General features: G+C 49.4%; 1 protein-coding gene across 2 annotated transcripts in view; it reads left to right on the forward strand.

Annotated features, from left to right (window-relative positions):
- TNN (tenascin N) overlaps window positions 1-9,800 on the forward strand; it is a 45,716-nt gene extending 35,916 nt beyond the window's left edge. For both annotated transcript variants that reach the window (XM_033093142.1, XM_033093141.1), the window contains 4 exons: window positions 3,656-3,752; window positions 4,566-4,733; window positions 7,146-7,309; window positions 9,350-9,800. In XM_033093142.1, coding sequence (XP_032949033.1) covers window positions 3,656-3,752; window positions 4,566-4,733; window positions 7,146-7,309; window positions 9,350-9,550 — 630 coding nt within the window. In that variant the 3' untranslated portion in view covers window positions 9,551-9,800. The remainder of the gene's footprint in view (window positions 1-3,655; window positions 3,753-4,565; window positions 4,734-7,145; window positions 7,310-9,349) is intronic.
- The last annotated feature ends 3,672 nt before the right edge of the window (window positions 9,801-13,472 follow it).

Raw genomic sequence — 13,472 nt, forward strand, 5'->3', positions numbered from 1 at the left:
GCCAAACAGTTCTCCTGCCCTCAAGGAGTTTGCCTTCCACATCCCGCCCAGGCAAATGACCTTACAGAGCAGAGGTCAGTTCCAGAAGTAATAAAAGCCCTCTGCGTTCTAACCAACACCCGCAACCCCCACCCCTCCCCAGTCTGGTGTTCTGATTCAGACCCCTAAGGGAATACGTGAACAGGGATTCTCGAGGGTTCTTTTCCCTCAAAGCCAGCACAGCCCAGATCACACGTGCAGTCCTGAAAACCCTCCCCAAAACCTTTACTGAAGGTTTCCACGTTCTTTGGATTCAGGTGTCTTTTATCACTGAAAAAGGACCTTAGTACATTGCTCTTTTAAATTGAGCTTCTAAAATCCTCTAAGGGAATCTTTCACCATCCCAGGCAGCAGGAGTCCAATTTGATTATTAACAGGCCAGTAGAACTTGCTCCACAGTAACTGAGGCCGCAGGTGGGAGACGGGGATGAGGACGTCAGGGAAGACCTAAGTGTCTCAGATATTTCCATCTTTGCTTTCCATCTTGTAAGTCGTAAAGTCTAGAGGCTCTTTCCACAGGCATTTATGAGATTTTCAGTTTCTTCTCTCGATTTAGTCATTCAGGACATCGAGTAAGTTCTTGAATGCAGTGACAGCTCTGTAGTGTAGAACCACACAGAGATTTTTTTCCCCCTCGAGACTTATTTTCTAAGGGGCTTTTGTTTTCCCAAATAATTCATTATAAGGTGTCGTCACCTGGTAGGATGCGCGTGGACTAGATTCTGAGAGAGTCAGATAAGGCTTTCTGATCAAGTGATCCCTGTGGGTCAGTACATCTGGAATCTGACAGAATGAAGTGCAAACTAACATGTATTCAGATGTAATAATAACTTGCTATATCCTAACGCACCAGACCCTGGCCTCAATACTTTGTGGTTTATCATGACTCATGACCTTGCTGAAGCCTCAGTTAAGAGCATGGCAGATGGGCGAGTCACATCTTGATGTAACAGTTTAGAGAAGCGAGGCTTGTCAAGGTTAACTAACTTACCCAAGGACACAGCTGATAAGTGTAGACCTGAGTCTGACCTAAATAGTGATGCAAAAAACATCAGAACCACTGTTTTGGAGTTTCCCTGGCCAAGATGAAGCATTATTCAAACAAACAAACAAACGAAAAAACAAACAAAGCAGCACTTGGGCACCTTGTTCATTAATTGGGCGTAGAGAGCAAATACCTTTGTAAGGTATCTGTCCTAGGAGGGCGGGGTCAGATTTGAGCCTGACCTTGTAATGTAACTAATTATCTTAGTGGGAATGTGATTTGACACGATGTACATGGACCCACCACTGGTGCAACATCTGCTAGGATTTCACGGTTCAGGACACAGGGATCGTCCCAGGGAAGGGACCAGGACAGGAAATTAGCAGCGAGCCTCAGAATCGTAAGAAATGCTTTTTGGAAAATAGTCGCAGTAGAGCTGATAATTTCAAACTTTCCCATGGAAAGATGAGGAGATCGGTGATTTATCCTTGCAGCAGCCACTACAAAATCAGCTGTGTGAACTTTCACATCTGTAAAATGGCGTCACAGATACTTGCCCTGGAGCCAGCACTTAACAAATGCTCAAATAAACGATTGTTGGTTAAGTGCAGCAACGAATAAAGAAATGAAGGAAGCCAAGAAGGGAATGGGGCATCTCTAAAAGATGGACACTTGAGAAAAGGGGCAAGAGAACAACTGTTACAGCAGTGTGTCTTGGTCCCGGTTATTCCTGAGTTCTGTGCAGCGGCTCTTTACCCTAGTGGAGCATTTAGTCCGCCTGGCACCTCTGAGGCCGACACTTCCGTACCCTGTTTGATAAGGAGCTGCAGGAGACTCAGTCCTCACAGAAACGCAGACGCATGGCCCTGCCTAGAAGTGGCTGTGGGCTGATGGGTGGAGCCTGGAGCCCTGGGCTGTCCCCTGGCCATCGATGCCCCGGTGCATTCTGGGCCAGCAGACACGGACTGGTGGTGCTGCAGAAGGACTTAAATCTGAGGTCGCACGTGCAGCTCTCAGCATTGTTACATAGACAACCTGCTCTTTTCTCCCTCCCCGTCTCTTCTCAGCGAGAAATGCGAAGAATGCTCAAATATCAGGACGGTTACCTCCCCGAAGTCAAGATAACGTGTTTTTCTTCAAGGCACCTGCTGTGAAGTGTGGTGGAAAGGAGGAGGGAGATTGGATTTTGTGTTGGGGCTTTAGCATTTGAATGAGTGCAACGGAAAGTAGGCAGGAGGACCTGCAGTTGCAGCCTTCCAGAATTCCAGAATCATCTCTCTGGTGTTGAGCTTGGCTCTGAAGGTCATGATGTGTGTGATCGATTCCAACAGTATACACAGGCGTGTTTCGCCTTTGGGTACTTTTTAGGTTTACTTCGTGTAGAAGAATCCAATTGACTCTGACCAGAACTGCCTTTCTTTCCCAAACAGAGGCAGTTCTGAAAAGAAAGCAGTCCATACTCTCATAACAGTATTCAGCCGTGTCCACTTCCTCATGCTTCAACCCATTCATTGGCTTCTGCTGTGGCGCCTTTGCTACAGTCCCCGTGATTCTGTGTCACTAACTGCTATGCGCGGTTTAGGCCTCGTGACCCCTGACCTCCCGAGCACATGGCGCTATTGACCACACCTCTCTCTTTGTGGCCTTTGTGATCGCACATTTTCCTTGTTGTCCTACATCTCCGAGTGCTCCTCTCTTTCCGTAATGAACCCCTCCTTCTCTGTGTGGCTGTTCTGTAGTGGAGGCCCTCAAGGTTGGAGGGGAGGCCAGTTTCTCTTTTCAGTTCCTGTGTTCTCCCTCGTGGTCTCATCCTTTCCAGTGGCCTCATTTGACTCTCCGTGTCCCGGTGGCTTTCGGTGTCAGTTACAACACAATCAGCTCTGCTGCCTGCAACAACAAACCAACTCCAAATTCCAATGATTGAAAATTTAGAAAGTTTTTTCCTCACACGTGCAAAGTCTTCGGTGGGTTTGGCCGTCACTTCTAAGTGGGGACTCAGAGATTCAGGCCGATTCCAGCTTGTGGCTTTGCCCTGTCATCATGTGGTGTGCACCGAGGCATGGTGGCTCATGGCAGTGGAAGAGAGAGCATGGAGAACCCCCACTCTCCCCGCTCCCACATACAGTCCTTCGGCTAGGACCAGTCACATGGCTCCAGCTTAAGTGCAAGGAAGGCTGAAAAGGATGTCTTCCTGTGGTCCTGGAGCTCTCCCCAGGGAAACGGGACCTGATGCACACCTAGCATTGGCTCAGACACACATTTGTAAGCCTAGGCTAGATCTCTCTTTAGAACTCCAGCCTTTACATTCAGCTGTTCCTATGGCCTCTTCATGCACCAGGATACTTCAGAAGTGATTCACACTTACCATGTCCCCGTAGCTCACGAGGCACTCGTAAAGCCCATCTTCTCCCAGAGCCCGCATTTCAGTGAATAGCTGCCTAGAGCAGTAAGCCAGAACCATGAGAATCACTGACTTCCTTCTCTCTTTCAGTTCCACTCTGAGTCCGTCACCACATCTGTCAGTTTTACCTTCTGTCTATCCTGAGGGCAGCCCCCGTTCAAGCTACTGTCCTCTGTCCCTCAGTCATGACTGTTGGAGTGTGTCTGTGAAATATCCGTCTCCCTTCTCAGGTCTTCCAGAGGCGGAACACCGGGCAGTTGGATTTCTTCAAGCGTTGGCGGACCTACGTGGAAGGCTTTGGGGACCCCATGAAGGAGTTCTGGCTTGGTATGATCTTTGGGAATCCAGGAGGGCTGGGTTGTGAAGGGGAGAGTTCCCCCTCGAAAAGCTGCTCAGGCAGCTTGACAAAGCTCACCATATTCAGGAAGAGGTCCAAGTGACAGGGACACGCTGAGGACCCTGCCGACCTATGTGTTGGTGGGGCCGGGTCACCGGGAAGGTTCCCAAGCTCTGGGCTTGGAAAAGGGTCGGAGTGTCCCAGAGGGTCTTTATGCTGTACCTCAGCCCCACAGGATCTGCCTGGAGCCCAAACTTCTTAAAAACCACAGAGTAGAACAGAAGCTGATCGATTGGCCTTCTGGGCTGTGATGGGGAGATCAGAGAAGTCGTCCCAGAAATTCTGTCTGTAACGCCAGTCATTATGGGACAGTGTGCTCTCGTTTCCTCCCGCTCTGTTCTGGGTGGATGTTCACGGAAAGTGAAAGACCCACAAGTACCAACTGAGGGATGAAGGACTCAATCGCCAGGATGACTCAGTGCCTGAAAGAGTAGGTGAGGTTTGTGCTTTGCTTGGTCCGAGGTCCCTTCAGAGACTGAAGAGTGACTAGTTGATCTCCCCTCCCAGCTGGCGAGATAAGTGGACGACAAATAGGGCGTCAGTGGGTCAGGTTCAACCTATGAGGACCCCCACTGCGCCCGCCTACAGGATTTGGCTTCCATACTCAGTGCCAAAGAACTCCTAGGAGAAAATGAGCCCCCCTAAGAGAAAGCAGAGGCGGTAAGAGGTTAGAAAGTCTCGGATGCCGGTGGTGAATGCTCTCACACACCGGCTGATCGGGAGTTGGAATTCCTCGTTTGCAGGACTGGACAAGCTGCACAATCTCACCACTGGCACCCCCACCCGCTACGAGGTGAGAGTGGACTTGCAGACCGCCAACGAGTCCGCCTACGCCGTGTATGACTTCTTTCAGGTGGCCTCCCCCAGGGAGCGCTACAAGCTCACCGTTGGGAAATACAGGGGCACAGCAGGTAAGAAACAGTTTCCTTCCTGCTGGTCTCTCTTGCTCTGTTGTCTAAGCCCTGGTTTGCCATGTGCCGTGGATCTGGGGGACGGAATATTCTGCGAAGGGGAATTGTCCTCATTGACAGTGGACGCCCTGCTCCCTGCAGGGGGTTGGGAGTGAACCAAGTCGTTAAAGCAATCCTTGACCATCGTAAAATCGGAACATTTGTATGTTACACATCAACACCCACCCCACCTCCAGCCAATGAAAACCCTCCTCTTGTATCCCGCAAATTCAGGTCGCTGTACGTTGGCTGAGGAACCCACATTCTGAGTGACCGCGTGGTGCCTGCCCATCTTTCACTCAGCTTCAGCGGGGTGGCAGCCATCCTTGCACAGCTGTGTGTGCGCGTTTTTTAAATAGTTGGTCGGCACTTTGCCATAAACGAAGATGGAAAAACGAAAGTGCTGATTCAAACAATAAAGCATCCATCTCATTAACTTCCTACCACTGTGACAGCACAGAAATGAGCAGCTGAGCCCGGAGCAGAATCTTTAGCCTCAATGAGCTGCTCACTGGGTTTAAGCCAGTTGATGGTGTATTCAGTTATGAGGGGAAAGAACAAAATTGAGCATCGTGACGGAAATATGGGATTATCCCTGTGAACGTTGTACTTAAGAGGGGAGGGTGGTTATTGTTTTAATGTTGTACTTGAACCTGAATTCCTAGATTTTCAAACCCTAATAAGTGGGCCGGTTGTTTCATTTTGCATGTTTTTGACTTGGATGTAACTAGGTAGGAATGTGTTATCAGCCAGATCCACTGACTGTGTAAGACATGTCGTTCCCCTTAGGCCCACATGGAAATGGATAGTCATGTAAGGTGACTTTTGCCAAGAGTCTCATACGTGGTAGGGAGAGCTGAGGCAAGGCAATTGGAGCTTACTCTTGCAGACCTTGCAGGCCTTCTCAAAAATTGTCTGCTCAACGACCTGTGAATGGCAGAAGACTGCAAATAGACACCACGATCTGAAGTATCTGACTGCTAATACAAAATTTCTTTCAGGTTTTATGATTTAATTTTTTTTTTTAATTACATAAATTTTTCATTTGCTCTTATTTCCCAATGCTTAGCATGGGCCCTGGAACAGAATAGGCGAGTTTAAAATATGGTATTTCTGGCAAGACCTTTCGATATAATCTTAAGGATGTTTTGTATTGTAAAGAATAGTCCCCGAGACCCAAATTGCTTCCATTGGGGTCAGTGAAGGGGTGAGCCTGGTGACACAGTGACAAGAGAGGAGAGAGGTGGGAGGGGTCGGCACCTTGACAGGTCCCTAGAGTGTAACCTCTGTGAGTTTGTTGCCTCCTGGGACTAGAAGGTCCCCGACCCACCCGGAGGCTTGTGAGAATATATATGTGAAGGTGACCGGTAAACTCAGAGACCAGATGTAAATACAAGTGTTGTTAGGGTAGAAACAGAACTTAATTAAACTTGGGGTTGATAGGGGCCCTTATTTCCTTTCATGGGCTGAATTAAACAGCAACCTTATAAAAGGATGACAAATATGATGGGAAAATAGTAGAAGTACCGGTAAAATAATTACAGATTTCCAGACAGGATGCGATGAAGCACTGAATTGTATATGTGAGCCCAGGAAGGCTCTAGAAGTTCAGGCATGTGTGTTAGGAGAGGCGAGGGAGGGTTGACAAGGAGACTCCTCCTTAGGAGTGGGTGGAGCTGGGCCTTGAGGCGTGGTTGGGATTTCGACCGATGAAGGGCAGAGAGAAGCTGGGGCGTGCAGTGGGCCGTGAGATTGTGCTGGGTACAGCGGAGCCATGCACCTCCGTGTAGTAGGCGCATGAGGCCTGACATAACGGATGCTTACACTTCAGAGGGCTAGAAAGGCTGCTGTGTTCATAGAGGTCCAAAGAGATGAGACAAGGCCCAGGGTGGCAGCCGTGGGAGCAGGGGTGCACGTGAGTTACTTTCAGAAGGCAGGGCTTGAGAAAGGCGGACGATGGGATTGCCGACGTGACTCGGGGGCTCCACATCTGCGTGGCTGGGACGATGTTTGAGCCGAGACAGGGAGCGTGGGAGAGCGGTTAGCTTGTGAGAAGGGTGCTCAGGCACTATGGGGAGAGTCCAGGAGTTTGGTATTGGACGTGTGGCTATTCCACATGACTGTGAAGCTCCTACATGGATGTCTGAAGGCGACTGGAGAAACAGGCCTGAAGTTTGGATGGCAGAGCAGGCAAGAGAATCTGTCACCTGTATCCTGTCTTTGTCTTGGCCATTTTGAGAGAGGAGTCCCGTGACATAACTGACTGCATCCTGGGCATTTTCATGCCTAGAGAGTTTTCTGCTGAGTCCTCTTTCAGGCCAGAGTGTGGTCATCCTCTCAGCGGTGAAACTTGGCCTCTCTTCTCTCCTGCAGGGGACGCTCTTACTTACCACAACGGATGGAAGTTTACGACTTTTGACAGAGACAATGATATCGCCCTCAGCAACTGTGCCCTGACGCATCATGGCGGCTGGTGGTATAAGAACTGCCACCTGGCCAACCCCAATGGCAGATACGGGGAGACCAAGCATAGTGAGGTAGGTGACAGGTGAACATCGTTTTTGTCCCAGGCTCTGCCCACAGTCAGTTCCCAAAGTGACATCCTCCAGCTTGGTTTGGCTGCTTTCTCCTTCTGAGGCTTCCAGTCAGGGCAATAGGGCTTCTTTTCCAGGTTCCGTGGCCTTGAGGTCCTCCCCCCCCATTTGTGGCAGTCCTCCACGCATTGCGTTCCCCACCATGCTACACACTTTCGTGCAGGTAGGCGGGAGCTCCGGTTGCTCATTGCTGAATAGAGACACAGGATGTGGGTCCCACCCCACCTCGCTTTACCAGTTCACACATGTACACCGGCTTAGTCGGTCTGGGCTGCTGACATGAACTACTGTAGACTGGGGGTCTTAAACCACAGCCATGTACTTCTCACTCTTCTGGAGGCTGGAGGTCCAAGGTCAAGGTGCTGGCAGATTCAGCCCCGGGTGAGATTTCTCTGTCTGAATCCTCACATAGTGAAGAGAGAGAGGAGAGGGAGAGAGAGAGAAAGGAAGAGTGCTCTGGTGTCTCTTCCTCTTCTTAGAACAATAGTCCTCATAATCCCGTTATGAGGGACCCAACTTGATGACCTCATCGAACCCTAATTACCTCCCAAAGGCCACACCTCCTAATACCATCACCCTGGGGTTAGGGCTTCCACACTTGCATTTGGAGGGAGGACACAGACATTTCCTAATTCTTTCTAGTTATTCTCCCAGTTAAACCAGAGCTGTTTTCCTCAAGTCCTTCGATCACCAGGGAAACAAAGTCTTCCTTAGGTCAGACCCCCTCTTGGCTCCGTTTCATCCCAAACCCCCTAGAGTCGGCCCAGAGCACGATGCTAAGCCCGTCTCCCAGGTGAGGAGTATGCACGTAGGCTGAGCATTCTTGAGAGCTCCTCTCCTCTCCCGTACCCCGAAACTTTCCTGCCAGCAATTTCTCGAACCTCTGTGACCTGTGAACCTGACGTTGACTCCTCACCAGCCTCTCGGCATCTCCTGCCTGTCTCCTCGTGGCTTCTTGAAAGTTGCATGTTTGGTCCTACTCATCATTAATCTATGCCCTCCAAGAACTCTCGAAGTCCCCATCCTGGGTTTCTAATCTCCCGTCCTGAGTCCTGCATCTGACCTCTCCCTAGAACTCCCCTTGTACTGATATTACTGTAGGTATCAGCACACCTAAAGTCCAGGCTCATTTTGAGTACTTTGGTCCTGACCAGGTTGCAGGGGCTCCTGATGCTTTGGTTTGTCCAAGGGAAGAAGAAATGTGTCCCCAGAGAAGCTAAGGGGGGTGGGCCCATGAATCATGGTGGCAGCATGTGGGCTGACTCACGGAAGCCAGTGATCAGAGAGAGGTCAGATATTTGAAATGAGAGGCCAGCATGCCCTAAACCATCCCTATATTTGCTAATAAAAGACATTCATCTGGTTAATGTGCTTTTCAGAGTCTGCAAGGCATTTAGCTTCTTGTTTATTATTTACCTCACAAATTAAAATACATAAAATTGGTCACTTGGGCTCTTTATTGGCCAGGTTGCAAGGTTATCAAGTGAATTAAATATTATTGCGCTCACTAGTCAAAAGACGTAAAATGAAATTTAGTTTTCAGCGGGCTGTTCTTTACCCCAGAGCTAATATCTAAACAGTCTAAATTGAAAATGATTTTACACAATTGGCCAATTAATATGTCTATTTTGCCTTTAATTTTTTGGAAAGGAAAGGAGGGAGGCAAAGATAATTTGATCATTGCTGGCCAGATCGACCCTGTGTTATCTTTGCTCCTGCTCAGGCCTCACACACCCGGTCCTCCCACCACCAGCGGCTTCCAAACCGCCAGCCTGTCTAACCACAGCTGCCCAGCAGAGGGCGCATGTTTCTCGAGTCCACCCCGCTTCCCTTATAACTACCCCACTCACCCCTCGGTCTCTCTTTCTCTCTCCCCTAAGCAGTGAGTGTGTGATTTCCCTGAGAAGGAAGCATTCCTTTGTATCGTAACCCACCCTGCCCTCCTCCCAAGTGCCTCTTCCTGATGTTGGCTTTTTTACGTAGGGTGTGAACTGGGAGCCGTGGAAAGGACACGAATTCTCCATTCCTTATGTGGAGTTGAAAATCCGCCCTCATGGCTACAGCGGGGAGCATGTCCTGGGCAGGAGGAAGCGGACACTAGGAGAAAAATTCGAGAACTTTCTGACGGCCCATCTGAGCAATCATCGCACGAGGCAAGACCAGCCCAGAGTTGGGGCTGCATAAGCTTGGGGTGGAGTGGGGTGTAGTGATTGGTTTATGGAAGTTGGAGGGATGGTCCTGGTCTCTAGTTCCTGAGATGCTGGATAACCTGCAGGACAAAGCATGTCACTGAGCTCCACACCACAGAGGGTACTTCCCTGTCACCTGCATTTTTGCCCATCTATGAGGTCAGACAATTAAGTTCGTGAACTTGTTGTAACAATGTTGCTAACCTTTTTATTGATATCAGAGGGATTATTCCTTATGAATTTGTACCAACTGGACAGTTAACCAAGTTTACTATTAGGAAGTGCTGAAAAGGCGGCGTGAAAAAGTTAGACGACCTGAACTTTTCGCCAACAATTCATGGCTCTTGCATCATGACAGTGCACCAGCTCACACGGCACTGTCTGGGAGGGAGTTTTTAGCCAGTAAACAAATAACTGTATTGGAACACCCTCCCTACTCACCTGATCTGGCCCCCAGTGATTTCTTTCTTTACCCGAAGATAAAGGAGATATTGAAAGGAAGACATTTTGATGACATTCAGGACATCAAGGGTAACATGATGACAGCTCTGATGGCCATTCCAGAAAAAGAGTTCCAAATTGCTTTGAAGGGTGGACTAGGCACTGGTGTCGGTGCATAGCTTCCCAAGGGGAGTACTTCAAAGGTGACCGTAGTGATATTCAGCAATGAGGTATGGAGCACTTTTTCTAGGATGAGTTCACGAACTGAACTGTCCGACCTCGTGTTTTGGGGGCCTACACACCAACGCAATAGTAGTTGCAGAGTGTGAATGGGGAAGACAGCGCTGGAACCGCAAGCTTTTTCAGTCAATCTTCAGTAACAAATATATGGGATTAGGGCCAAAAAAAGCCTAGCACTTTACCTACTGGAAATCTTTGGAAACTGGTATATATATAATATGTAAAGTTTTGCTAATACAAACTGATATGTATATAATATTTAAAGTTTTGCTAATATGAAGCTCCTCTCTGGAAAGAAACACCAAAGAGGGCTTCTCTTTGATGACCAAGGTGCTAGGGTAGCCTGAGGCATATGACCTCCCTGTACAACTGCATTTTGAGGGAAGAGGTATAAATCTTCCCCTTTAAAAAAATTGCTGGTGTTTTGAGGCAGAATAAAGGGAACCAAAAAGGACCAAGTGGATTCGCATTTAGCTCTGTTCTGACTAGTATCCAGCAGGCTGGAAACCAAAGCTTCCTGTTACTGCTATTTTTAAGTGCCCTCTTTCCAGCCATTTGCATAATCATTTTCATAGATCCGCATATGTTGTGAATAAATTCTCACTCATTTCAACTTTAAATAATTTGACTCTCTCTCGGTAATTGGTTCCTCCCAGAGACTTCCCTGCTTCCCTGCGACTCCCTTTCATGCTCCCTCCTTTCCTGGCCCCCACTCTGTGGGGCCCCTAGGTTTCCTGAATGTGCTCAGCTCAGAGGCTTATCTGTTTTATCCTCAGGTCAGATCCTTTTGGCTTCTTTTCCTGTCACTTGGGAAGGTTTTTCTGTAGAGAAATCAGTGACCGTTGAAGTAACTCAAAATTCCGATTCAAGAAGAAGAAGGTAATAATCAACCACGTGATTGAAAAAGAATTGCCTTGTGTTATTTTCCCCACGTAAGTGCACTGGAACTCTCAATGTAACCTAAGTGCAGTGGAGGTGAACTTTGTGCGTTATAGTGGACTGTGGTTGGCTGTGGTCTCTTACTTGCATGATGGCAAATAATGGTATTTGGAAGCAGAAGCGAGTGAGTGGGAAGGACAAATGCCCTAAAAGCTGCAGTTCCCCTCCAGGACCGGCGTGTCGCGTACTGCCTTGGCTTTTCCCAGTTTTAATCTCTGGCTGAAGGCCAAGACATACTCTCGCGACAGTTTTGTCAATCTTTCAATGTTTTAGCACATGCCCCCCGCACCCCCCCCCCACACTGAGCAACAGCATAATAACTACGGGAGCTGGTGGTGGGTGGTCTCGGTGACGTACGGCTCCAGGGTTGGGCCTGGTCATTGAAATATGCCTGCTCGTGGCTTCCACAGGAATTTAAGTGTCTACTTGCTTCTTACCAGGCAGTGTGCTTGGCACTGGGGAGACAGAGGTGAGCTCAGAGGCAAGCAAGCTAGACACGGTCCTTGCACTAATGGAGTGTGGATGCTGTAATTCATTCATTCGTTCATGCATTCATTCAACAGATAATGATTCAGCCTCAGTGTGTGTCAGGTTCTGCTGCTATAAACATATTATTCCTGCCCCTGTGCTTATTTTATACTGGTGGAACTGACGATAAACAACACAGAAATACACAATTCCAAGAAGTGTTAAGTGCCCTGGAAGAAAACTACAGGAGGATTAAGAGATGGAGGTAGAGACGGTGCTGGAGCTAGGGGGCCACACAGGCCTCTCTGAGGAGGACATATTTGCAGAGACCTGCCTGAGATCTTTAGTCTTGATCCAGCTTCATCAGGTGGAAGCCTGCGCTAATTTCCTCATCCGCCTTGAAGGTCCCTTGGTACAGCCCCCTGTTCTGAGGCCTCTCATCTTCTGTTTGCACATAAGCTCCTCACCTTGGTGCCTCAGGAGTCTTGTGCTCATCCGAGTAGGTGCAGGCTTTATAGGAAAGAAGGGCCTCCTTTGCAAAGTGGATCAAACCCTGAAATGACTCAGCCGGTTGAGGTGCTGGTTGTCAGTACTTCCTGGCTTTGAACACGCTCGTCAAACGTGCTGAGCAGACCAGACCTTCTGACTCAGTGGGTCTGGACTGGGGCTGCAGCTGGATCACTGACCTCTCTGATTAGCTCTGGCATAGGGGGCCCCCCACTGATGGTCTTTCCACTCCGGAGGCATCTGTGATGGCAGCAGCACAGCCCCGTGTCCTCTGACCCCAGCGTCTGTCCACCGCTGGCCAAGACGGGGGCTTGTGGGAAACTGGAGTTGCTTCTTGCATTCTTTCACCTGTAGGACCCATACTGCCCTGAAGGTTCAGGGTGGAGAAAACCTCAACTGGCCCTTCAAGGGTTCTACGGGGGTGGGGGGCAGAGAAGGAAATAGAGGGAAGCTCATTTTCAAAGGATGTTTGAGAATGGTCTAGCCATAAACCTCTGTGCCTAAGCTCGCTCACCGTGACCAGCCCTGGCAGCTCCCCCTCTGGTAGATGAATATGGCCTCAGAATTGGATTTCTGGAGAAGCCTGCTTTTCAGAGGGTCAAACACTTTTCTTAGTCAGGTTATGAGCCATAGGGCCTTTGAAGCTTAAAGGGAATTTCCACCCTAAAGGACAAAGCAAAGCAAACAACAGCTGTCATAGAAGGGACAGGCTGCCCGCTGGGCACGAGGATAGAAGCAAGGACAGAAGGATCACAAGCATTCGATAAAGTCTCCAAGCCATTGCCAATTCCATGCAAGACACTAACAAAGCCCGTGTGCGCAGTGTGGTGGGTACCAACCACGGCAGTGGGTAGTGAGCTGGGGAAACTGAATCAATGGGGATGCGGACCAGGCTCTGGGAGCAGAGCGAGGGTGCCAGAGAAAGTGTCGTGGGTGTGGTGTCGGCGATAGGTCTGGGAGGATGAATCTGAGTTTGCAGGGCACCTCGGGCAAGGGACACTTGGTGACGAAGACGAAAAGGTGGAGTGTGGTGAGTTTGAGGGAGGAAGTGGTTTGCTGGTGGGTGAGGAGTGCTAGGTGGGGGCCACGCTGGAGCGATGGGTGGGGACTCTTGTCTTGGCCCTGAGATACCGTGGCTCTCAGCTGGCACTGTCCACTGGGATCAGCTGGAGCTGATTCACTTCCCCTACCCGGATCTGCTGCGCCTCTGCGGACTCCGCTTCAACGAGTCTCAGCTGAGTCCTGTTCACCTGAGCTTTCTAAAGCTTCCAGGGCAGGTGTGGAAGGCAGTTTGGGGGAAGGGCAGAGGCTCACAGACAGGT

Source organism: Rhinolophus ferrumequinum, chromosome 22 (genome assembly GCF_004115265.2).
Source record: "Rhinolophus ferrumequinum isolate MPI-CBG mRhiFer1 chromosome 22, mRhiFer1_v1.p, whole genome shotgun sequence".
NCBI lineage: Eukaryota > Metazoa > Chordata > Mammalia > Chiroptera > Rhinolophidae > Rhinolophus > Rhinolophus ferrumequinum.